Raw genomic sequence first — 27,394 nt, forward strand, 5'->3', positions numbered from 1 at the left:
CCTGCAGATGCAGCACCTTCCAAGGCAGAACCCGCAGAAAAAGGAAGTGCAGAAGGAGCTACAGAGGAAGAACCTGCTGAGATGTGGACAATCTGTACTCCACCAAGTGGCATCAAACAAACAAGATTTGAAGTTAGAAAATTGGAGGAAATGCATTTGTACAAGTTCAGAGTTTGTGCTGTCAACAAGCTTGGTGTTGGAGACCATTCAGATGTCTCTGGAATCATTCTTGTCGAGGAGAGGGTTGAGGAACCAGATCTGGACATTGACCCAGACCTGAGAAAGGTTGTGAACATTAAGGCTGGATGTTCCCTCAGACTGTTCATTCCTATCAGAGGGCGACCCCAACCTGAAGTCAAATGGGGAAAGGATGAAGGTCCTATTAAGGAGAATGCACAAGTTGAAGTGACAAGTAGTTACACGTCCCTTGTGATTGATAATGTCAACAGATTTGACAGTGGAAAATACACTGTTTCTGCAGAGAACGCCAGTGGTGAAAAATCTGCTTTAATTACTGTTAGAGTTCTTGACACACCTAGTGCCCCAGTCAACCTCAAAGTGAAAGATATCACTGGTGAATCAGTGACACTTACATGGGATGCCCCTGTGTTAGATGGAGGAGCTAAAATCAGAAACTATATTGTTGAGAAGCGGGAAAGCACCAGGAAAGCCTATGCAGCTGTGGTGACAAACTGCCACAAATTATCATACAAGGTTGAGAACCTTCAAGAGGGTTGCAATTATTATTTCAGAGTCCTTGCTGAAAACGAACATGGTGTTGGCTTGCCTACAGCAACCGTTGATCCCATCAAAGCCTCAGAAGTACCCCAAATCCCACGAAAACTGAGTGTTGTTGACCAAACCAAGACAAGCATATCTCTTGCCTGGGAGAAGCCAGAGCATGATGGTGGAAGTAGAATCATTCATTACCTGCTAGAGATACAACCTAAAGGCTCTGAGAAATGGTCAGGTGTTGCAACTGTCAGAGCAATGGAGTCTGTTGTCAACAATCTAAATCCGGGTGAAGAATATATTTTCAGAGTGTTCGCTATCAATGACAAAGGAAAGAGTGACCCAAGAGAACTTGCACTTCCAGTGACAGCAAAGGACCTTGTTATCGAGCCTGATGTTAGACCTGCATTTAGCAATTACAGTGTTCGGGTTGGTAAAGACTTCAAGGTTGAAATCCCGATCGCAGGACGTCCTAAACCAGCAGTTAAATGGACAAAGGATGGATCAATCCTACTCCACACCTCAAGGGTTAAAATCACTAACACACCAGATAGTACAAATCTAAGTATCACAGAGGCTACAGGAGAAGATGGCGGAATGTATGGCATTAATGTTACTAATGTAGTTGGGGAAAAGAACGCAACAATTGAAATCATTGCTCTTGATAAACCTGGCCCACCAAGTGGACCTGTAAAGTTTGATGAAGTTACTATTAACACTGCAACTATTTCTTGGGGTCCACCAAAGCATTCTGGTGGCTGCCAGATTTCAAATTACATTGTTCAGAAAAGAGACACAACCACCACAACTTGGGAGAATGTTGCTGCCTCCGTGGCAAGAACTACGCTCAAGGTGCAAAGGCTGAAAACTGGGGCTGAATATCAATTCAGAATCATTGCTCAAAATCGATATGGCAAGAGTTATGGTTTGGACTCACATCCTTTGACTATAAAGTACCCTTACAAAGAACCTGGCCCACCCGGCACTCCATTCATTGCATCTCTCTCCAAGGAATATATGGTTGTGGAGTGGCATGAACCAGTCGCAGATGGAGGTAGTTCTGTTCTAGGCTATCACCTTGAAAGGAAAGAGAGAAACAGCATCCTCTGGACTAAGCTTAACAAATCACTCGTTAAAGACACCATTTACAAAACCGGTCCCTTAGAGGAGGCTGTTGAATATGAATTCAGAGTTTATGCTGAAAATATTGTTGGCATTGGCAGATGCAGCAAAATCTCAGAGGGTTGTGTTGCACGTGATCCTTGTGACCCTCCTGGCACCCCAGAGGCTATCATTGTAAACAAAGAGTCCATCACCATTGAATGGACAAAGCCAGAATATGATGGAGGAAGTGTGATTACTGGTTATGTTGTTGAGAAACGTGACCTTCCAGAGGGACGCTGGATGAAGGCAAACTTTACCAACGTTATTGAGACCAGGTTTACTGCTACTGGACTAACTGCTGATGCACAGTATGACTTCAGAGTCATTGCTAAGAATGCAGTTGGAACATTCAGCAAGCCATCTTATAACAGTGGACCTATAACAGCAAACGATGAGGTGGAAGCGCCAAGATATTCTATTGATCCTGCGTTCACCAAAACGATCATTATCAATGCAGGAGACACATTCAAACTTGATGCTGATGTACATGGAAAGCCAGTACCCACAATCCAGTGGTTCAAGGATGATGTGGAAATTGAAAAGAATACAATGAGATTGGAGGTCAAAAATACAGAAAGCGTCGCAATGATAGTTGTGAAGGATTCTGTCAGAGTTGACGGTGGAAATTACAAACTTGTCCTGACAAATGTTGCTGGATCAGAGTCAGTTCCATTCAAGGTGAATGTACTAGACAGACCAGGACCACCTGTAGGTTCCCTCCATGTCACTGGAGTCGCTTGTGACAAATGTACTCTGTCATGGCGTGCTCCACTACATGATGGAGGCAGCAACATCACACACTACCTCATTGAGAGGCGTGAAACCAGTCGTCTTGCTTGGACTATGGTTTCTAACAGCTGTGAGACCACAGTGTATAAAGTAACTAGTCTCCTGGAGGGCAATGAGTATATTTTCCGTGTCATGGCTATCAACAGTTATGGCATTGGTGAACATGTGGAGTCTTCAGCAGTAATAATGAAAAATCCATTTGTTGTCCCTGGTGCACCACATGTTAATGATGTAACGAACATTGCCCGGGATTCCATGACTGTCTGCTATTCTGCACCAGAGACTGATGGGGGAAGTAACATTACTACTTACATCATTGAGAAGAAAGACAGAGCTGGAGTTAAATGGACCAAATGCAACAGGCAAAAGGTCACAGACCTATCTTTCAGAGTAACAGGTCTGACATCAGATCATGAATATGAGTTTAGAGTATCTGCTGAAAATGCAGCTGGTGTTGGTGAGCCAAGTCTACCAACATCATACTTTAAGGCCAGTGATCCCAAGTACAAACCTGGGGCACCCACACATGCACATGTGATTGATACCACAAAGAGCTCAATCACAGTCGCATGGGGAAAGCCTCTCAATGATGGTGGCAGTCCTATCCAGGGATACATTGTAGAGATTTGCAAAGCTGAGGAGGAGGAATGGACAATGTGCACACCACCAACAGGCCTGCGGGTCAATAAATTTGAAATCACAAAACTTACTGAGGGTCAGGAATATCAGATCCAGGTCTGTGCTATCAATAAACTGGGTGTTGGTGAACTAGCTGCTGTATCTGGAACATCTAAACCAGAGGAGAAGGTAGAGGATCCAGAAATTCAACTGGACTCGGAATTGAGGAAAGGAATTGTGGTGCGTGCTGGAGGATCTGTGAGAATCAATGTACCATTCAAAGGCAGACCAACGCCAGAGATTAAGTGGTGTAAGCTGAAGAAGGTTGAAGAAGTGGAAGAAGAACAAGAATTGCAAGAGAAAGCAGTGGTTGATAAAGGTCTCAACTATACTCAGCTTTCCATTGACTCTTGTGACAGAAGTGATTCTGGAAAGTACAATGTGACTGTGAAGAACAGCAGTGGTACCGTTTCTGAATTTGTAACTGTGAAAGTGCTAGATACACCAGGTGCCCCTCTGAATCTCAAATTGACAGAAATCAAGAAAGACTCCATAACTCTTGTTTGGGATGCCCCTCTTACTGATGGCGGAGCGAAAATCAAGAATTATGTTGTTGACAAACGTGAATCAATCAGGAAAGCTTTTGCAAATGTAACAACCAAGGTCAACAAAACAACCTACAAGGTTGAAAACCTTGTTGAAGGGGCTATGTATTACTTCAGAGTTATGGCTGAGAACGAATATGGAGTTGGATCGTCGACTGAAACAAAGCTTGCAACAAAGGCCTCTGAGGTGCCTCTTCCAGTCGGAAAGATCTTCTTGACTGATGTTACTAAAGTCAGCGCATCGTTCAGATGGGAAAAACCAGAGCATGATGGTGGAAGCAGAATTACTGGTTACCTAGTTGAGATGCAGCAAAAGGGAGGGGACAAATGGGGTGTTGCAACATCCACAAAGGGTGATTGTCATGGCACAGTCACTGGACTTACTGCTGGACAGGAGTATCTGATCCGTATCGTAGCTTACAATGAGAAGGGAAAGAGTGAGCCTAAAGCACTGGCAATGCCAGTTGTTGCTAATGACATGACTATTGAACCAAGCTTAAAACTCATGTTCAACACCTACACCGTCAAAGCTGGTGACGATCTGATAGTAGAAATCCCAGTGTTTGGTAGGCCGAAACCCCAAATTGTTTGGAAGAAAGAGGGTCTGCCATTGAAAATGACATCAAGAGTGAATGTGATAAACACAGCAACAACTGCTACCATTAAAATTACTGAGGCATGTAAGGACGATTTTGGAAAGTATACCATTATGGCAACTAACACAGCTGGCTTATTCTCTGAAGACATAGGAATCACAATCCTTGACAAACCTGGTCCTCCAACCGGACCCATTAAAGTCCTTGAAGTAAGCAATAACTCTGTCAGTCTTTCATGGGGAGCCCCGGAGTACACAGGCGGATGTCAAGTAAAGCATTACACTGTGGAAAGACGAGATACAACACAAACAGCATGGCAAAGTGTGAATGCACAGCTAGCTAGAACAGCTATCAAAATAACCAAGCTGAAAACTGGCGCAGAGTACTGTTTCAGAATCTGTGCTGAGAATAGATATGGAAAGGGCGCTCCTTTGGACACAAAATCAATTGTGGTGCAATATCCATACAAATCCCCAGGACCACCTGGAACTCCATACATCAAATCTGCAACAAAGGATCAAATGATTATTGAATGGAATGAGCCAGTCAATGATGGTGGTAGTACGGTTATTGGATACCATCTTGAATCTAAAGAAAGAACCAGCATTATGTGGACGAAACTCAACAAAGCCCTCATTGCTGATACCTCTTTCAAGATATGTAATCTTGAGGAGGACATTGGATATGAATACAGGGTCTATGCTGAAAACATTGTTGGCATTGGCAGAGCATCCAAAATATCAGAATCATTCGTTGCTCGAGATCCAGTTGATCTACCAGGTACCCCTGAGGCTACTGTTATCTCCAAGAATCACATTGTGATTCAATGGACTAAGCCACTGTATGATGGAGGCAGTAAGATCACTGGATATATTGTGGAGCGGAGAGATCTAGCCAACATTGAGGGTCGCTGGATGAGAGCCAACTTCACAAATGTCATTGAGACAGAATTTGCCATCTCTGGCTTGACAGAAAATGAAAAATATGAGTTCAGAGTGATTGCAAGAAATGCCGCTGGTATTTTCAGTGAGCCTTCTGACAGCACTGGACCCATTACTGCCACAGATGAGATTGAAGCACCAAGAGCCTCAATGGATCCTAAATACAAGGATGTCATTGTTGTTAATGCTGGGGACAACTTAGTTTTGGATGCTGACATCTATGGCAAACCCGCTCCTGAGGTCTTATGGTTGAAGGAAGGAAAGCAAATGGACAAAGCTCTTCGAATTGAAGTGAAAACGACACAGAAACGTGCAGCTATGCATATCAAGGACTGCACAAGGTTAGATAGTGGAAACTATGACCTCAGTCTCACCAATATCGGTGGGGTAAAGACAATCCCAATCACTGTGAAGGTCCTTGATAAACCAGGTGCACCCACTGGACCACTGAGAGTCACTGGACTGACTGCCGACAGATGCTTCCTGTCTTGGACTGATCCCTCTCTGGATGGTGGTGCAGCTATAAGTCACTATATTCTGGAAAAGAGAGAGACCAGTCGGTTATCCTGGACTGTGGTTAACGCAAATATTCAAGCTACAAATTTCAAAGTAATCAACCTACTGGAATTGAATGAATATATCTTCAGGGTTAGGGCTGTGAACAAATATGGCATTGGTGATCCTTTGGAGTGTGAGGCAGTAACTGCACGCAATCCATACAAGCCTCCAAGTGCACCCGGAACACCTGAAGCAAGTACAATAACAAAGGATTCTATGGTCCTATCATGGTCAAAGCCAGAGAACAATGGTGGAGCAGAAATCGACTGCTACCATCTTGAGAAACGTGACAAGGATGGTGTAAGGTGGACCAAATGCAACCGGCAGCCATTGACTGATCTACACTTCAAAGTCACTGGGCTTTTGGATGGTCATTTCTATGAATATCGTGTTTCTGCAGAGAATGAAGCTGGAGTGGGAGATCTGAGCGAACTCTCCCTGTTCTACAGAGCATGCAATGCTACAACAGCACCTGGACCACCACACCATCCTAAGGTGACAGATCACACCAGCTCGACTGTGTCCTTGACTTGGGGCAAACCCGCTTCTGACGGTGGAGCATACATCAAAGGGTACATTGTTGAAATGAGAGAGGTGACAGATGAGGAGAGGAAAGCAATGGAAGAGGAAAAGAAAAGGAAAGAAGCAGCAGCAGCAGAAGAAGAGTATTTGGAGGAAGAGGAGGAAGTGGAAACAGCAGCAGTAGAAGAGGTGAAAGAACCTCCTAAGGAGTATGAATGGACCATTTGTACACCTCCAACTGGCATCCAGGCAACACACCTCACTATTAAGGACTTGAAGGCAGGACTAGAATACAAATTCCGTGTCTGTGCTATCAATTCAGAGGGTGTTGGTGAGCCTGCAGATATACATGGCACTGTGATTGCTGCAGAAAGAGTTGAGGCACCAGAGATTGAACTGGATGCCAACCTCAGGAAGGTTGTCTCTGTCCGTGCAGGTGGATCTCTGCGTCTGTTTGTCACAATCAGAGGAAGACCTGAACCTGAAGTTAAATGGGCAAAGTTGGACGGCGTGCTGACAGAACGTGTCATGATAGAATCCACAAGCTCATATACTATGCTTGTAATTGACAATGTAAACCGATTCGACAGTGGCAAATACACATTGAACCTTGAGAATAACACTGGTGAAAAATCTGCACTTATCAACGTCAGAGTGTTGGACACACCAAGTGCTCCACAGGCCTTTGCAGTCAAAGATATCAAAAAAGATTCTGTAAATCTTGTTTGGGAAACACCACTCACAGACGGTGGATCAAAAATAACCAATTACATTGTGGAGAAGCGAGAATCCACCAGAAAGGCTTACACTGCCGTGACAACTAACTGCTTATCTAATTCCTTCAAGATTGATGAGTTGTCAGAGGGATGCATTTTCTACTTCCGTGTATGTGCTGTAAATGAGTATGGCATTGGGTTGATGGCTGAAACCAAAAACCCAATTAAAGTTTCTGAAGTGCCTATGCCACCACGAAATGTCAGAGTTACAGATCTCACGAAAAACAGTGTATCACTTGCGTGGGAAAAGCCAGCTCATGATGGTGGAAGCAAAGTAATGTGCTACAACGTTGAGGTGCAAGGTAAGGATGACAAGGGTACACAGAAGTGGAATCCTTCATGCACAGTCAAAATCCTGGAAACAACTATTGCAAACCTAGTAGCAGGTGACGCATATTCATTCAGAGTCATTGCAATCAACGAGAAGGGAAAGAGTGTACCAAAGGAACTTGGTCTACCTGTGACAACAAAAGATATTGCTATTGAACCCTCAATTGAGGTGTTATTCAACACTTACAGTGTGAAGGCTGGAGGTGATCTTACAGTTGAAATCCCAGTTAGGGGCCGACCTAAACCTGTTATTGCATGGAAACATCATGGCCTTCCTTTGAAGCAAACAAGCTCATTGACAATTCTGAATACCAAGACCTCATCCAAAATTATTATAAAGGAGGCGGGCAGAGAACATGTCGGAAAATATGAAATCACTGCCGCAAACCCAGGTGGATTGAAAATAGCAGAGATTGGAATTATTGTCCTTGACAAACCTGGTCCACCAACTGCTATCAAACCAACTGCTGTAACTTCAGACAGTATTTCATTGTCATGGGCTCCACCAGAGTATGATGGTGGTTGCTGCATCAACAACTACATTGTAGAGAAGAGAGATACAAATGCAACAGATTGGCAAATGGTCTCAGCAAATGTTGCAACAACAGCAATTAAAGCCTCCCGATTGACAAAGGGTGCTGAATACCAGTTCCGTATCTATGCTGTAAATCGTTATGGAAAGAGTCAACATACAGATTCCCGTGGAATTACAGCCCAGTATAACTTCAAGCTACCTGGCCCACCATCGACTCCTAAAGTGGTACATGCAACCAAGATTTACATGCTTGTCACATGGAATGAGCCAGTCAACGACGGAGGCAGCACAGTTCTTGGATATCATTTGGAGCGAAAGGAGAGAACCAGCATCATCTGGAACAAGATGAACAGAGGTCTCATCAAAGATACAGAATACAAAGTGACTGGCATTGAAGAGGGCATGGGGTATGAATACCGCGTTTACGCTGAAAACATTGCTGGAATTGGAAAATGTAGCAAAGCTAGTGAGGCTGTTTCTGCAAGAGATCCATGCGATCCCCCTGGCGAGCCAACAGTGACAGGTATCACAAGAACATCGGTATCCCTCGCTTGGACAAAGCCAGAGTACGATGGTGGAGCCAAGGTTACTGGTTACATTATTGAACGCAGAGATCTCCCAGAAGGCCGCTGGATGAGGTGTAACTTCACCAACGTGGTGGAAACCTACTATGACGTCACAGGCCTTACCAAGGACCAGCAGTATGACTTCCGTGTCATTGCAAAGAATGCTGCTGGATGCTTCAGTGACCCATCTGATTCCACTGGTTCAATCACAGTCAAGGATGATGTGGATCCACCACGTATCATGATGGACGTGAAGTACAGAGCTGTTGTAGTTGTGAAAGCCGGAGATGTTCTTAAAATCAATGCAGATATCGCTGGTCGTCCACTGCCAGTAGCATCATGGAAAAAAGATGGCAAAGAGATCGAGCTCAGGGCCAGAATTCAGATTCTTGCAACAGATACCAGCACCTCAGTAATTGTGAAGGACTGCATAAGGCGTGATTCTGGACAATATACTTTGACTCTGCAAAATGTTGCCGGAACAGTATCTACACCAGTGGATGTTGTGATCCTGGATAAGCCAGGACCTCCCGCTGGCCCCCTGGCGACTACAGGCATTACAGCAGAAGATGTCACCTTAGCATGGGGTCCTCCTCAAGAAGCAGGCGGCGCAGATATCACACACTACGTTGTTGAGAAACGTGAAACAAGCCGTCTTGCTTGGACAGTGGTGAATGCAGATCTGAACAAGACACATTTCAAGGTCACAAATCTCCTCAAGGGTAATGAATACATCTTCAGGGTCATGGCCGTCAATAAGTATGGACATGGCGAAACCCTTGAGAGTGAGGTCGTCAAAGTGGCTGATCCATTCACAAAACCATCTGCTCCCACAAATTGTGAGATCACGGAGGTATCCAGTGAGGAGATGAAACTTGTCTGGCAGAAACCTGTTTCAGATGGAGGCAGTGAAATTACTGGATATGTAATTGAAAGGCGTGACACGGCAGGTATACTCTGGGTCCGTGTGAACAGAGAGCTTGTGACTGAATTGACAACCATAGCAACTAAACTACGAAAAGGATATGAATATGTGTTCCGCGTGTTTGCTGAAAACGCTGCTGGTTTGAGTCCTCCAAGTGAAGCATGCCCATCGTTTAGGGCTGAAGATGAACAGGTCGAGCCAGACCCACCAAGTAAACCAAAGGTTGTTGATTCAACCAAGAGTTCAATCTCCATCATTTGGAACAAGCCAGTAGAAGATGGCGGAGCTCCAATCCTTGGATACTGTGTGGAGTATAAGAAACTTAAGGACGAGGAATGGACAGTGGCCATTCAGAACATAAAGAGCATGGAGTTCACCGTCTCTGGACTTACAGCAGATGAAGAATATGAGTTTGCTGTTAAGGCAATAAACAAGATTGGTGAAAGCGAGCAAAGTCCAATTTCTGAGCCTATCGCAGCAATGGATAGAACTGTGGAGCCTATGTTTGATGTTGACATAGAAATGCGCAAGACATTGATTGTCAAGCATGGCAACGCATTCACTCTGACTGTACCTTATAAGGGAAAACCTGCACCATCAGTAGAATGGAGCAAGGAGGAAGTAGACCTCAAGGCAAGAGCAACCATTGAAACAAATCACAGCTGCACTTCACTAACAATTGAAACGGCAACAAGAAATGACTCTGGACAGTACAATGTAACATTAGAGAATGGCATTGGAGACCCAGTAACATTACCAATAGTTGTAAAGGTTCTTGACTCTCCTGGACCACCACTTAATGTAGTTGTTAAGGATGTCACCAAAGACACTGCTACCGTTACATGGGCAGCTCCAGAAAATGATGGAGGTGATGCTGTGAAGGCCTACCATGTTGAGAAACGTGAAGCCAGCAAAAAGGCATGGGTGTGTGTGACCAACAACTGCCACGCGTTGTCCTACAAAGTGGAAGATTTACAAGAGGGAGCCTTCTATTACTTCAGAGTCATGGGAGAAAACGAATTTGGAGTGGGTGTTGCTGCTATCCCCAAGAATGGAACAAAGATTACAGGTTTGACATTTCTTTACTTTGTATGTTATTTTGCTGTTTGATACTTGCATGAAGAAATTACCCCAGACAATCTTGTTTGTTTATAACTTTTGTTCTTAATATTTGCAGAAAAACCAAGTCCACCTCAAAAGCTTGGGGCTATTGCAGTAACCAAGGACAGTGTTACAATCGGATGGATTAGACCAGAACACGATGGTGGAAGCAGAGTAACTCAGTACTTCATTGAAGCACTTGAGAAAGGACAACCCAAATGGTCGAAGGTTACTCTTGTGAACACAACTTCCTTCCAAATCAAAAACTTGAAGGAAAATGCTGAATACTTCTTTAGAGTTAGTGCTCAGAATCATGCTGGACTCGGCGAACCCAAAGAGATGATCGTTCCTGTTGTAGTGAAAGATCAACTGGGTAGGTTTTCAACTCACCTCTTCTAATTTAGAATTTTTCATTATATAAATATTGTCAGCATATCTGTCATGGCTAATCGTGAATGTTAATTGATAATTAGCTAAATCATATATGCTGTGACTGTTTGTTTTACAGAGGCCCCAGATTTTGACATGAAAAACTACCCCAGCAATACTGTCTATGTGAGATCAGGATCAAATCTGACCTTTGAGCTTCCTATGACCAGCAAACCTTTGGCAAAGGTTAGTCTGTCAAGAAACAATGTTATTCTGAAACCGTCCAAGAGATTGGTCACTCAAGTTACTGCTGAAAGCCTGATCATCAAACTGAATGAGAGCATTGCAAGTGATGCTGGCAGATATGACATCAGCGCCTCCAATACAAGTGGTATCACCAAGATGTTCATCAACATCGTTGTGTTGGATAGACCTGGTCCTCCAACTGGTCCTATTGAGGTTGGCGAAGTGACTGAATCCACAGTGGCTCTCAAATGGGCTCCTCCTGTGTATGATGGTGGCAGCCCAGTTACCAACTACGTTGTACTGAGACGTGAAACAAGCACACCTGCTTGGACTGAAGTGTCTTCTCAGGTTGCGAGAAGTGCCATAAAGGCCGGCAAGCTTACCAAAGGAGAGGAATATCAGTTCAGAATCAAGGCAGAGAATCGCTTTGGTATCAGTGACCACATTGACACCCCACCAATCACAGTGAAACTTCCATACAGTAAGTGTCTCTATCATTTATTAATATACCATCCATTCCCACTACCTTAATAACTATTTAAATTTGTCTTTGAATTAGACTGAAATTTACAGGATTACATTGTTTATTCTAGCATTCCCTGGTCCTCCATCAACACCATGGGTAACCATGGTTTCAAGAGAGAGCATTACAGTCAATTGGAACGAGCCTGTCACAGATGGAGGAAACACTGTCACGGGCTACCACCTGCAGATGAAAGAGAGAAGCAGTATTCTGTGGCAAAAGGTCAACAAAGTAGCAATCATTGGAACACAGCTGAGAGTAACAAACATCTGCCCTGGCCTCATCTACGAATTCAGGGTGATAGCAGAAAATGCAGCTGGTATCGGAAAAATCAGCAAAACATCAGAAGAGGTGCTCGCCATTGATAACTGCGGTAAATGTCTTATGGATTATTTTTGTTTTTTTGGTCACTGAATTTGTTGTGGATGGTGTTGGTATTTTTCATCAACTGTTCTTGATCAATTTGATTTTGTATTTCAGAGCCCCCGGCAGCTGTAAGAGTCTCCGAGATCACAAAGAACTCCATCAGTCTGGCCTGGGTTAGGCCACCTTATGATGGTGGCAGCAAGATCATTGGATACATGGTGGAGAGGAAGGACTGCCCAGATGGCAGATGGACAAGGGCAAACTTCACTAACGTGATTGAGATGAACTTCACAATGTCAGGCTTGACCCAGAATGAATCCTATGAGTTCAGAGTTTACGCAAAGAACGCAATCGGTTCTATCAGCAATCCATCTGATGTCGTCGGTCCAATCACTTGTGTCGATTCATGTGGTGAGTTGAGCTCATTTTACTTTTCAGTGGTTAAAGAAACTGTCATTTGCTTGATATTTGATTTATTATTTTGTTGCTAATATTTTGTTTTTCTCGTGTTCAGGTGCCCCTGCAATCGATCTTCCTCCAGAGTATTTAGATGTTGTGAAATACAAAGCCGGATCTATGGTTAAGATCAGAGTGGGGATTCTTGCTAAGCCTCTGCCAACAATTGAGTGGTACAAGGATGGAAAAGAAATGGTGTCAAGCACTACACTCTCCATCGAGAGCACTACTGATTCCTCTAGTCTTCTCATCAAGGACGCAACTCGTAGCCACACTGGCACATATGAAATAAAGATCAAAAACGCTCTGGGTTCGGCATCTGCCACCATCAGGATAGAAGTTCTAGGTAAAAAAAAATTGTACATGTAATTTAGCTTTGTGTCATACTTTAATTTGCAACAGACATGTTGTTATGAGTTAAATAATGTATTAATGCACTCTATGTTTTCTCCTTTTCACCAGACAAACCTGGACCACCTCCTGGCTTGATTCAGTTTATGCTAGTCACAGCAGACAAGATCATTCTTAAGTGGGAGCCAATCACTGATGAGGGTGGTGCTAAGGTCAGCCATTACGTTGTGGAGAAACGTGAAACCAGCAGAGTGGTATGGTCTACCGTGTCTGAGAGACTAGAAGAGTGCTACATAGCTGTCATGAAGTTGGTACGAGGAAATGAGTACATTTTCCGTGTGAGGGGTGTCAACAAGTTCGGAAATGGAGAGCCCTTGGACTCTGAGCCTGTTGTTGCCAAAAATTTATTTGGTAAGTATAAAACAAAACAGGACATAACATTGTAGCATACAAAGTAAAAAACACTATTTTGAAACACACAAACCGGAAGTTGTATCTGATGGAATATAAAGCAGGCATTCCCCAAAATAATCAACTTGACTTGCATATTAAGTCTTCTATTATAAAAGACATAAAAGACAGTTTCCCCTCTGTTTTTGGATTTATTTTTAGAACTTAACCTACTCTATATTAATTCCACAGTTACCCCAGGACAGCCTGCCACACCAGAGGTAACAACTACAACCAAATCAACAATGGTAGTTGTATGGGACAAACCAGGTGTGGATGGCGGTAGTCAAGTAACTGGCTACTACCTTGAGAGACGTGACAAGAAGAGCCTTCGCTGGATAAAGGTCTTGAAAGATCCGATTAACAACAACACTACGACTATCTTTAACCTAACAGAAGGCAATGAATATCAATACCGTGTGTGTGCCATCAACAAAGCCGGAGAGGGCCCCTTCTCAGATGTGTCTGAGTACTACAAAGCAGCTGATCCAGTTGGTAAGCAAAAAACTTTAACATCCATCTAACTTATGTAATAAGTAAAAGTCATATCCTTTACTTCTCTATGAAAACTATATCTACATTATGTGAATTCTCTTTATTAGAACCACCATATGAACCTACCAAGCTCAAAGTGGTTGACTCAACCAAGACATCTATCACCCTTGGATGGGCCAAGCCAGAGTGGGACGGAGGCAGTGAGATCCTCAGCTACGTTGTTGAACAGCTGACGGACGTGGAGGGTCTACGACGCAAACCACCCAAAGAAGAATCATCTGAATCAGAAGGAGAAGAAGAGGAGGAAGAAGAAGCAGACAATGGAGAATGGGTTGTAATCAGCCAGAAGGGAGAAGTGAGGACAGCAGAGTACGTTGTGTCCGGCCTAACACCAGATGTTGACTACTACTTCCGTGTATCTGCAGTCAACATCGCAGGGCGTGGAGAGGCCATTAAGATGAAAGAGCCTGTTCATGCTAAGGATATTCTGGGTAAGTTAACACACCTCATGGTTTCATTGCATATACATTGACATTTTGTTTCATAAGATTTTGTCCCTTTTCCTATTATTGAAAAGTCAGTAAATAAAGTATGTATCTTTTAATGATTTTTACAGAGGAAGCTATCTTCGATCCAGATGTTGCCATGAGAACTCACTACATCGTAAAAGCCAAGCAGGATGTGGAGATCACAGTGCCCCTCAAGGGCAGACCTGCACCTAGTGCTACTTGGATGTTCGGAGACGAGAACATCGACAATAATAAAAAATATGAAATCCACCACACAGATACTACATCAACCCTTGTTATTCCAGAAGTCAGCCGTAATGACACTGGTAGGTACACTGTGAAGATTGAAAACGGTGTAGGAGAGCCAAAGTCAATGACACTGTCTGTGAAGGTTCAAGACTCACCAGCTGTCTGCACGAACCTGGTATTGAAGGATGTCACTCGTGGTAAAGTAACCATGTGCTGGGAAGAACCTGAACTTGATGGTGGTGCTGATATTACCAATTACATCATTGAAAAGAGAGACTCATCCAAGAGATCCTACTCTAGTGTGACAACCAAATGCACAGAACAATTTTATACCATTGAAGATCTCTCAGAGAAAACATCCTTCTTCTTCCGGGTATCAGCAGAGAATGAATTTGGAATAAGTGATCCTTGCAGCACAGTTGAACCAGTAAAAGCTACAGAAACTCCTGGTCCAGTCAAAGAAGTTGCTATGAAGGATGCCTCTAAGACCTCTGTAACACTGCAGTGGGTGAAGCCTGATTATGATGGTGGAAGCATCATATCTGACTACGTCATTGAGAAGAGACTCAAGGATGAAGAGGACTGGGCAGCTGCCGGCTGCAGCAAACAATGCGAACACGAAGTACCAAAACTCAAAGAAACCTCACAAATGAATTTCAGAGTTGCTGCCAGAAATGAAAAGGGGAAGGGTGACTTCACTGAAATTGGACCAATTGAAGTGAAGGACTTTGTCATCCCACCAGAGGCCAACCTGGATGAGTATCCAGGTGGGGAAATCAGTGTCCGTGTGGGCCATAATGTACACATTGAGTTGCCCTATAAGGGTAAACCCAAACCTGCCACGTATTGGCTTAAGGACAATATGCCACTGAAGGAGAGCGAACTAGTACGCTTCAGGAAAACAGACAACAAAGTTGTTCTCATGATCAAGAATGTGAGACCAGAGCATGGTGGGAAATACACACTTACTCTTGATAACAGGGTGTACAGGAAATCCTTCAACGTTTTTGTCATAACTCGCGGACCACCATCAAAGCCCGTCGCACCCATCAACTTTGATGAGGTCAGAGCAGACAGTGTCACAATATCCTGGGAGGAGCCAAATGATTACGGAGGTGGAGAAATCACTTGCTACTCTGTAGAGAAGCGCGACACATCTCAGAATGACTGGAAGATGGCATGCTCTAGTGTCACTGACACAACATTCAAGGTGCCCAACTTGATCAAGGGAATAGGGTACCAGTTCAGAGTGCGTGCTGAGAACATATATGGAGTCAGTGAGCCACTGGTGTCACCAAGCGTTGTCGCTAAACATCAGTTCAGGCCTGCAGGTCCACCAGGAAAGCCTGTTGTGTACAACGTCACCAACGACGGAATGACCATTCAGTGGGAGCTGCCCGTCTTCAATGGTGGCTGTCCAGTCAAGGGCTACCATGTTGAGAAGAAGGAGAAGAACAGTGTCATGTGGCAGAAGGTCAACACTGTGGCTATCCCTGGAACAGACTATAGAATCCTTGGCCTTATTGAAGGACTGGAATATCAATTCAGAGTCTACGCTCAGAATGATGCCGGATTCAGCCGCAAGAGTGACGAAAGCAACACCACCATGGCAGTTTCTCCAGTTGGTAAGTCCTTATTCAAATGGAAACTAATCATGGTTTTCTGTTAATAATGGTAAACTGTTATTAATCCCCAGGCTGAACAAGGCAGTGAGTTTCAAGTCAGCAATGGGTGCAGCATACCTTTTCATTAAAGTGGCAATCAGCAGTAGAAACAATAACAAAGTGAACGCCCCGCCCCTGGTTTTGTAAAAAAGCTGAGGGATGGGGCTGGAGAAATGTAACCACAATCAAATTCATAGACAGAGCTATGGATGCAAAGACTGATTATCCATGATATCAAAATTATATGTTGAACCATGTTTTGAGTATAATTAGTGTTTGTTAACATTTTATTTGTTTACAAACATTGGAGTAAAACAAGCTTATATTTTAGGTTCTGGTGGGGAACCTCATGAGGCATGTATGTTATATGAATATGTTATATTCTTCAAGTATCAATAGGTACGAATCTTTAATTTATAAGTCCAAAAATGAATGTAGCAACTGCTGATTGCAACTTTAACATACAGATTCTTACAATCAACACAATGATGGTATGAAATCCAATGCCTTTGAAAGTGCAAGTACCATGAATATCTTATGTGATAGGGAAGTATAAACCAAGTGATATAAGCACGTTCCCAGACTTAGTCCATGTGCGATTCAAACATGTGAAAGTGAATGATAAAAAATGTGTTCCTTTTTTAGATCCACCTGGTCAACCTGACTACACTGATGTGACCAGCAATTCTGTTGCACTGAAATGGGATGCACCCAAACGTGATGGAGGCAGCAAGATTGTGGCTTACAATGTTGAAAAACGCCAAGGACAGGGCCGCTGGCTGAAGAGCAATTTCACTGATGTCCACGACACCCAGTTTACTGTCACTGGTCTTGCTTGCAATGAACGCTATGAGTTCAGAATTATTGCAAGAAATGCTATTGGCGTAGTGAGTCCCCCATCCAACTCATCTGGACACATCGTGGTCAGAGATGAAAGTGGTAAGGGTGCATAATATATTGAAATAATAATAATACGTTTGACATGATAATATGAATATGCAATATGTTTTGCTTTTTAATATACAAAACACTAATGATGTACATGTTCACCTTTTGTCTTTCCAGCTTCTCCAAACATTGAGTTTGGCCCAGAGTATTTTGAGGGACTCACAATCAAGGCAGGAGACAATATGAGACTAAAGGTATCGATCAGTGGACGGCCACAGCCCAAGGTTGTGTGGTTCAGAGACGGCGTGCAAATCACCAAGTCGATGATGGACACCACCACAGTTGCTGGATCTAGCATGCTCTTTGTACGTGATGCTGACCGCAGTCACAAAGGAACTTACACAGTGGAAGCCACCAATAGCCAAGGAACCAAGAAGGAGGACATCATTGTCCAAGTCCATGGTTGGTTTCATTTTATTCTCACAACATTCAAAGCACTGTGATTTATCTTGTTTGACATCATTGTAGATGGTGTATCGGTCTTGTACTGTACATGTCAAATGTTAATGATCCTCTATTCTAATCTAGATACTCCTGGAGAGCCGGTGGGACCTATCATTTTCAGCGATATCTCTGAAGGAAAAGTGACCCTCACATGGAATCCACCGGAGAACGACGGCTGCTCGGACATCTCTCACTACATTGTTGAGAAGCGTGAGACCTCTAAGATCTCATGGGCACTTGTCTCGGATTGCTGTAAAGAAACTGTATACCACGCCACCAAGCTGATGAAGACCAATGAGTACCAGTTCCGTGTTTCTGCTGTCAACAGGTTTGGTACCGGCCGACCATTGGATTCAAGTCCCATCATTGCACAAATGCAATACAGTAAGTCCAAGGGCTCAATAGCTTCAATAGCATTCACACTGATATAGGGGCTAGGCCTAATGTAAATTGCATTATGGCTGAGCCTGGACATGATAAGCAAGATTAAATTAATTATTGAAAAGGCCTAAAAAGAGAACAAATAATTACAATCAAATTCTAAATAAAACGAAACAACTTGTTTTAAATAAATATGCTATGTCACACAGCCACCATAATTTCTCCTCGTGGGCATAAAATATTAAAACAACGCACATTCCAACTTTTCACAGTAGCTGGACAAAGATCCAATATAAATAGAAAGGGAGAATGTCCACTCATCCTTATACTGCTCCCAAATAGGCCTATATTTTGTGAACATAATCAGACCCATCTTACAGATCAGATCGCATTCACACATCTCAAGATGTTGCATTGCAAGTGCGCCAAGGACGTTTTTACCATAAAACCAGGAAGATGAATCAGTTTGGTTGTAATAAAATGTAACAAAAATAAATGTCATTATATCATATAACCGCCAGGATAAAAAAGCCACGCATTGCTGTTGAACCAGCCTTTGTTATAGTCGTCCTAAGTGAGTTTTGAACATACAGGGTATAAAACGAAAAATAAGCCATTTTTACAGATGACAGGGAACTTCTAAATATGAGGTTCACCAGTATTCACAGAGGCTCTCATCTCTCATTTCATGATGGGCATGGACACGTAGCCTACATCATGGAGGGGTTTTAAGCACGCCCAAAATAATGTGGGCCTGCCTACAATGCATAGATAAAAAGGGAATGTCAGCTCACTGTTTAACTCCTCTCAAACATTATATTTTAATAAAGCTTTGGTGATTAAGATTTATTTCCAAGCGGTATCAGGCGCCGAGCCCTTTATTCACAGTCTTGACTACTTCATTCTTGCATTTGGGCAGATAAAAAAGCATTAATTGAGAGAAGGGGAGACTATGCTCAAATAAGACAAAATGGGAAAAAATTATGTTTCTAAATACAAAGTATACAGGCACCAAAAGCACATTAGGCGACTCTTGTTCCATGCGCATATGGGCAGTGTGCGTCATGGCTGGATAGGCTATGTTACCGCTGTCAAAATTCATGCCATAACCAACTGCATTACTGCTAAAATAAGTTTTTGGTTGGTCTTTAAATAGCCTTATCAGTGCTGCCTGAAATTAGCACTTTGATTCATGTTTTTAAGGACCTCTGATATTTTCAGTCGGCCCCTCTAGCGCAAGGGAGCTGATATAAAACAGGTCAATTGCTGAACCTGGTGTTAGGCTTGGAAAATGCCAGTGCGCCAGTTTTTACATGACGAAATTGCAAACTAACATGCGTTTGATACTAGCGCCGCTTCAATGCCAGCTGAAAATAGAGCCCCAAGTCTGAATATGGTTTTAGAATTTAACAGTTCACTTTACCAAAATGTCTTTATAATTTTTGACCCCCTTTTCCTACAGCTACTCCTGATGCACCTGGCACACCTGATTCCACTGCAGTTTCTGGAGACAGTATCACACTGGCATGGGAAGCACCCACATCTGATGGAGGCAATCCTATTCAGTACTACATTGTTGAAAAACGTGAGAAGAAGACTGTCCGCTGGGACAAGGTGAGGTCAAAGAAGCCCATTGTGGAGCCTGCTCACCGGGTGGATCATCTCACTGAAGATATGGAGTATGAGTTCCGTGTGATGGCAGTAAACAACGCGGGTATCGGAGCACCCAGTAACATCTCAATGGCCATTAAAGCCAGTGAGCCAAAAGATATTGCATGCGCTTCATCTGTGGTTCATGTAACCGACTCTACAGATACAACTATCAGTTTGGAATGGACAAAGCCTAAAGACGATGGTGGCAGTTCCATCCATGGATACGTCATTGAGTTGCACAAGGTATCTAAGGAAGAACTAAAAGAAATACTAGCTAAACCTAAGAAGGTGGTAGACAGCTCAGAAGAGGAGGAGGAGGAGGAGGAGGAGGAAGAGAAAGAAGAGGATACCAGAGAATGGATCAGAATCAATGAGGATCTGGTCAATGATACAAAATACATTGCAACTGGTTTGGAAACTGGTTCATACTACCTGCTTCGTGTTTCTGCCCAGAATAGTATTGGAAAGGGAGAGGAGCAAGAGATTCCTGAGCCAGTACAGGCTGTGGACAGACACGTAAAACCTGACGTTGATATTGACGCTACCTTCAAACATACACACATTGTGAAGAAGGGAGGCACCGTCTGTCTCCGTATCGCCTACAAAGGAAAACCAATTCCTTCAGTTAAATGGAGTAAAGAAGATGGAGAAGAACTTGGTGTCATGACAGATATTACTACTACAGAGACCTACACTGCTCTGACGATAGAAAAGTGTACCAGATACGATTCTGGAAGATACACTCTTACTCTGGAGAATAGCAGTGGCGTAAGGGAAGTTGATTTCATTGTAAAGGTGTTGGATACACCTGGACCTCCAGGACCTATTGCCTTTGCAGAAGTGTCCAGAGGAGCACTGACACTGGTTTGGGAACCTCCAGCTAATGAAGGTGGAGCTCACGTTCAACATTATATTGTAGAGAGGCGTGAGGCAAGTCGTCGTACCTGGAACCAATCCGGTGGCAAGGTCACTGCGCTATCATTACATATCCAGGATCTTCTGGAAGGTGTTCCCTACTTTTTCAGAGTTTCAGGAGAGAACCAGTACGGTATTGGTGAACCTTTTGAGACGATAGATCCCATTATTGCTACTGCAGAGCCTTCTTCACCAATGAGATTGGATGTTGTGGACGTCACCGATACTACAGCAACACTCTCCTGGGTCAAACCCGAGCACGACGGTGGTAGTCGTATCACAGGCTACATCATTGAGCATAAGGCAAAGACCACAGATAAATGGGTCGTTGGTGGTGAGACCAAGAATGAGAGCATCACTCTAGAATTATGTAGGACTGCAGAGTATGAGTTCCGCGTTAAGGCAAAGAACGATGCAGGCAACAGCTTACCAAGAGAAGCACTATCCTCAGTGTTAATCAAAGAGCCACAGATAGAACCAACTGCAGATCTCAGTGAAATAACTAACCAGGAGGTCATCTGTAAAGTGGGTAATACCTTTGCCATTGATGTTCCCATCACTGGTAGACCAGCACCGAAGGTAATCTGGAAACTGGAGGAGATGAGGCTGAAGGACAGTGAAAGGGTTGCAATCAAGACTGTCAAAAACAGGACAACTCTGTCTATCAGAGACGCCATGAGGGGCGATGGTGGCAGATACTTCCTCAGTCTTGAAAATTCTGCTGGATCCAAGACGTTCTTTGTTACTGTCAATGTCATTGGAAGACCTGGTCCCCCCCTTGGACCCATTGAAGTTTCATCCATAACATCGGAATCATGTGAGATTGCTTGGGAAGCACCAGAGGATGACGGTGGAACAGATATCACCAACTACATCGTTGAGAAGCGTGAATCTGGCTCCACTGCCTGGACACTCATCAACTCCAGTGTGAAACGCACCAACCTCAGTGTGGGACATCTGACAAAGTACATGCAATACACCTTTCGTGTCAGTGCTGAGAACAGATTTGGCACAAGCAAATCAACTGAATCTGAGACCATTGTCGCTGAGAATCCATTCGGTGAGTATAAGTTAAGAGAAATCTATGTTTTACATAGTTTCGTTTTTTCACACGTTAATTCTTAAGAGTGAAAAGTATCAACTGAAATTGAGTGATATTGTTTGTGTTGATAATAGGTCCTTCTGGTGCACCAACCAGACCTTCTGTATACAACGTGGCTTCCACCACCTGCCACATTCGCTGGGAGGAGCCATACCATGATGGCGGAAGCAAGGTGACTGGATACTGGATTGAAAAGAAAGAACGAAACAACATCCTTTGGGTGAGGGAGAACAAGATCCCATGCTTTGAATGTGACTACAGAGTGGAGGGACTTATTGAAGGCCTTTCGTACCAGTTCCGTGTCTTTGCAATGAACAGCGGTGGCCTCGGCAAAGCTAGTGAGGCATCCAAGCCTATGGTGGCTCAAAATCCAGTTGGTGAGTACTGATTTCCCCCAAAAACTTTGGGATACTATTACAGGTCCATAATACATGTTTAAGGAAATCATAATCCTGATTCCCATTAATCTTGTGTCTAGATCCTCCTGGTAGACCAGAAGTAACTGAGGTGGGTAGATCTACAGTGTCCATCAAATGGTCTACACCACTTGACGATGGTGGCTTCCCAATTGTGGGTTACATTGTTGAGCGCAAGCCATACACCATCACTGGTGAAGGTCGCTGGCTGAAGTGTAACTACACCAATGTCACAGAAAATAACTTCTCAATCACTGCACTTGGTGAAGGAGAGGTCTACGAGTTCCGAGTCATTGCCAAGAACTCCAACCAAGTTTTCAGTATGCCTTCAGAGTCAACCGGCGCAGTCACATGCAAAGCAGAATACAGTAAGATATATACTTTTAAATATATTGACTTTAAATTATATTATCATTTATTAAGTCGGATTTTCTCTCTTTTTTTCATTCGTAGCTCCTCCAAAGGCAGACCTTGACAGCAAACTTCTCGTTGACACGGTTACAATCAGAGCCGGCTCAGACCTTGTTCTGGATGCTGCTGTTGGTGGTAAACCTGACCCCAAAGTGTTCTGGGCCAAGGGAGATAAGGAACTGGAGCTGTGTGAAAAGTACTCCCTGCAGTACACCAGCACACGTGCCATGGCCATTATTAAATTCTGTGACAGAGATGATACCGGGAAGTACGTTCTCACTGTAAAGAACGCCAGTGGCATCAAGTCAGCCGAAGTTAACGTGCAAGTACTTGGTAAGTATAAAAAAAAGTAAATAAAGAAATTAAATGACAAAGTTTGAAGCAAATGGGGCTTACCTTGATCTCATGCCATAAATGAATGTGTTCCTTTCAGATACACCTGGTGCTCCTGACGGCAAAATCACCATCAGCCATATTTCTGAAGAGAAATGCACTGTGTCTTGGAAACCCACTCTGGAGAGTGGTGGTGACCCGGTGACACATTACATTGTTGAGAGACGAGACACCAACAGACTCAACTGGGTGATCATGGAAGCTGAGTGCAAGGAACACACCTGTGAGATCACCAGACTGTTCAAAAACACTGAGTACCTCTTCCGCGTGAGAGGTGTCAACAAGTATGGATCTGGCGTTCCACTGCAATCTGGTCCTATCATCGCCAGAAACATGTTCAGTAAGTAGAACATCTTCCATAATATCTTGCAACATGATGTTTAATTGCTTTCTATGATATACTCAAGTGTCATTTGGAAAATAGAGTTGTAATCTCAATATGCTCTCCTGAATAAATAAAGGATAAATAAATACAAATAAATGATTGATATTGAGATGATAATCTAACAATAAATGATTGTCATATTACAGCTGTCCCATCTGCTCCTGGCACACCAGAGATTCTTGCTGTAGGAAAAGATTTTGCTAGCATTGAATGGTTAAAACCAGAGAGCGACGGTGGCAGTCCTATAACTGGCTATCTGATTGAGAAACATGAAAAGAAGAGTGCCAGATGGATCAAGGTGAACAGAGATGCCACACTTATGGACACAAGCTTCAAGATAACTGGCCTCGTGGAGGGCAACATCTACCAGTTCCGTGTATCAGCTGTCAACAAGGCTGGTGAGAGTGAACCCAGTGAGCTGTCTCTCTATGCTGTCTGCAGAACGCCAACAAGTAAGTGTCCTACAATTCATCTATTGCACAATATTCTATGCTACCAGTACACTGTTAAATAAGTTAAACTAAGTTAATTTAATATTGTTACGTTACTGACTGTTGTTCTGTTTCTTGTTCTTGTCTTTTTCTTTCTCTTTTTCTTTTGTTGGTCATTGGCACATCGGGTGGGTGGTTGTTTGGTTGGGCTGGACTGGCTCCGAAGGGGTGGAGATTGGGGGGTCTCGGATCATTGAGGGGCGGTTTCCGAGAGGGGGTAGGGGGTGAGCTCTTGGATGGTTGGGGTCGGCAGGTGTCCTGGCAGTTGGGAGCATTGGGCCGGTGGCCGAGAGGTCGCTGGTTTGGGTCCCAGAGTGGGCTGGGCGGGGGATCTGTCAATGTGCCCTTGAGCAGGGCGCTTGACCCTGATTGCGCTTGTGGGTCTCTCTGGATGGGAGTGTTTGTTAAATGACTGGAATGTAATGTAAATGTTGAGTGGCTTTACAAGAGGTGGATTGTATGTTAAAAAAAAGTTAAGTTACTGACTGTTAATATTATATTTCCCTCAGGTACTCCTCCACCTCCCACAATTCCACGTATTATTGATACTACCAAGGACAGTGTCAGCCTTGCTTGGACCAGACCCTTGGAGGACGGAGGTTCTGATATCATTGGATACGTTCTGGAGAAGCAAGAACAGGAGGAGGGAGCTGAGAAGCCGCCTGAGCCAAAACCTGAGAAGGTACCTGAGAAAGTTGTTTCAAAGGGAGCCAGTCTAGGAGCCAAGAAAACAGTTGTGTTTGTGGAGGAAGAGTCGGAGGAGGAAGGCGATGAGGAAGAAGGAGGAGGAGGAGGAGGAGGAAGAGGAAGGTACAGGTGTGTGGGTTAAGGCCCATGAGAAGAACCTGAGACTCACAGAACACGTTGTGACTGGCCTTACAACTGGAAAGATGTACCGCTTCAGAGTGGCTGCAGTTAACTTCAATGGAGTCGGTGAATTTAGTAGAGCCTGCGCAACAGTCGAGGTTATTGAGAAAATTGGTGAGTTAGGATCACTAGCCTAGCCTAAGGAATAGGAATGATTCAGCATTACCACTGTAGAACTTGAATCCCATGAACCATGAGTTAAAAATTCCTCCCACAAATAAACAAATAAAATTGTAGCCTACACATTGTGATTTTTCCTTCATTCGTTTTGATAGTTTCCCGTGATATTAATAATTACCTATCTTTTAACACAGAAACTCCTGATATTGAGCTTCATGATGATATGACCAAGACCATCTGCCTGAGAGCCGGAGGTTCTCTTCGTCTCTTTGCCACAGTCATTGGACGACCAATCCCTGCAGTTACCTGGAGAAAACCTGGTGTCGACCTCAACAACCGTGGCTTCATTGAAGTCACTAAAACTTCCACACAAATCATTATTGACAAAGTGCACCGCTATGATGCTGGCAAATATACCATTGAGGCAAAGAATGAATCTGGCGAAAAGACAGCTACCATTATTGTCAAGGTCTATGGTAAGATTTGATGTTGTTATGTACATTTTTTGAATATAAGTCTTTACCCAGTTGTTATAGAATGCTGTCATAGGTATATATGTTTTTAACCTTAAATGTACTTCCTCTTTTCAGATACTCCTGGTCCAACTGGCCCAATTAAGGTCAAGGAACTTGAGAAGGACTCCATTACCATTGCATGGGATCCTCCTACTGTTGATGGTGGAGCACCAGTGAATAATTACATCATTGAGAGACGCGAAGCATCAATGAGAGCTTACAAAACTGTGACATCCAAATGCAGCAAGACATCATACAAAATCGACGGACTCTTCGAGGGAATGCTGTATTACTTCAGAGTCCTCCCAGAAAACCTGTACGGTGTGGGAGAGCCATGTGAAACCCCTGATGTCATTTTGGTGTGCGAGGTGCCTTTGCCCCCTGCGACACTGGAGGTTCTGGATATCACCAAGACCACAGTAACACTTGGATGGGAGAAACCAGAGCATGACGGTGGAAGCAGACTCACAGGCTACATCATTGAAGCCTGTAAATGTGGCACAGACAAATGGATGAAGGTGACAACAGTGAAGACGACTGACTTTGAGTTCACTATGACTTCTTTGACTGAGAAAGATCAGTTTATGTTCAGAGTCAGAGCTGTTAACAGCAGGGGAGCCAGTGTACCAAAGGAGCTTGTTGCAGCCGTAACAGTCCAAGAACAAAGAGGTTTGAAATGTGTAAACTTCATAAATGCTTTATATATTTATATATAATCTATATATCCAATTTAACTAACCTATCAACTATTCAAGCACATGTTTACATAACATATCTTTCTGTTTTACAGTTCTGCCAAAGGTTGATCTGTCTAGCATCCCACAGAAGTTTGTCAATGTGTTGGCTGGTAAACCACTTGAGCTGCACTTGCCAATAGTCGGTAGACCACCACCAGTTTGCTCATGGTACTTCAGTGGTAAGAAGCTGAAGATCACTGAGCGTACGAAGATTCAGACCACTGGAAAGTTCTCTAAGCTAACTGTGCTTGATACTTCCATCGATGACAGCGGCAACTACACTCTTGAAGTGAAGAACGTCACAGGAGAGACATCTGAGATCATTAAAGTGATCATTCTTGGTATGTAACTTCTATCATAACACAAACTGAGGTCTTCACGTACAGTAAGTTATGAATATAAGACAATGACAGTACCATTCCTTTGTTTTGTTTTCTTCAGACAAACCTGATGAGCCTAAAGGACCGGCCAGGTTTGATGGGGTTGATGCCACCTCAGTGACAATCAGCTGGGATCCTCCAGAGAGAAACGGAGGTGCCCCTGTCAGCGGCTATGTTGTTGAGCAGCGTGAAGCCCACCGTCCTGGATGGCTGCCAGTATCTGAGTCTGTCAGTAGACCAACATTCACCTTCGTCAAATTGACAGAAGGAGATGAATACATGTTCCGTGTCGCAGCAGTCAATCGCTACGGTGTTGGTAACTGGCTGCAGTCTGAAGTTGTGATGTGCAAGAGCGCAACGAGTAAGACATGTTTTTATACTATATCATGTAGCATACTTGAGTCGTTGCTCTTTATTTAAAAAACAGAAGCAAACAGGAATGAATATCCTGGGCTCTATTTTAACAAACCTAAAGCAATGGTAAATTTAAGCGCAGGCAGTCAAGCTATAGGTTCAGGGGTGTGTCAGAAATATGTTTTCTATTTTCACTATCAATATCAATATCGACACACTTATTGGAGTTGGCATGAGAGTGCTAGGTTTTGATGAATAAACAAGTTGTGGGTGTGTCGAGGCTAGGCCCCTCACTGGCCAATCAGAACTTGCTCCATGGTGTGTTATGGCTGAGCATGGACATACCAAAAAGGCTGTATCACAACCGGCTGTGATTGGGGATCCCATAGGGCTGCGCACAATTGGCCCAGCGTCGTCCGGGTTTGGCCTTCATTGTAAATAAGAAT

The 27,394-nt window shown here is 43.6% G+C and overlaps 1 protein-coding gene across 1 annotated transcript in view; it reads left to right on the top strand.

Annotated features, from left to right (window-relative positions):
• Positions 1-27,394, top strand: part of LOC135546847 (titin-like) — a 170,130-nt gene that overhangs the window by 127,062 nt on the left and 15,674 nt on the right. The window contains 28 exon segments of the mRNA XM_064975419.1: positions 82-6,607; positions 6,737-10,726; positions 10,835-11,131; positions 11,267-11,854; positions 11,967-12,269; positions 12,377-12,673; positions 12,777-13,064; positions 13,181-13,480; positions 13,712-14,014; positions 14,122-14,259; positions 14,302-14,505; positions 14,631-16,397; positions 17,082-17,375; positions 17,502-17,786; positions 17,913-18,212; positions 19,672-20,105; positions 20,208-21,837; positions 21,954-22,256; positions 22,358-22,663; positions 22,749-23,039; positions 23,140-23,439; positions 23,631-23,936; positions 24,485-24,617; positions 24,787-24,956; positions 25,157-25,438; positions 25,553-26,146; positions 26,268-26,555; positions 26,656-26,955. Coding sequence (XP_064831491.1) covers positions 82-6,607; positions 6,737-10,726; positions 10,835-11,131; positions 11,267-11,854; positions 11,967-12,269; positions 12,377-12,673; positions 12,777-13,064; positions 13,181-13,480; positions 13,712-14,014; positions 14,122-14,259; positions 14,302-14,505; positions 14,631-16,397; positions 17,082-17,375; positions 17,502-17,786; positions 17,913-18,212; positions 19,672-20,105; positions 20,208-21,837; positions 21,954-22,256; positions 22,358-22,663; positions 22,749-23,039; positions 23,140-23,439; positions 23,631-23,936; positions 24,485-24,617; positions 24,787-24,956; positions 25,157-25,438; positions 25,553-26,146; positions 26,268-26,555; positions 26,656-26,955 — 21,217 coding nt within the window.

Source organism: Oncorhynchus masou, chromosome 10 (genome assembly GCF_036934945.1).
Source record: "Oncorhynchus masou masou isolate Uvic2021 chromosome 10, UVic_Omas_1.1, whole genome shotgun sequence".
Taxonomy (NCBI): domain Eukaryota; kingdom Metazoa; phylum Chordata; class Actinopteri; order Salmoniformes; family Salmonidae; genus Oncorhynchus; species Oncorhynchus masou.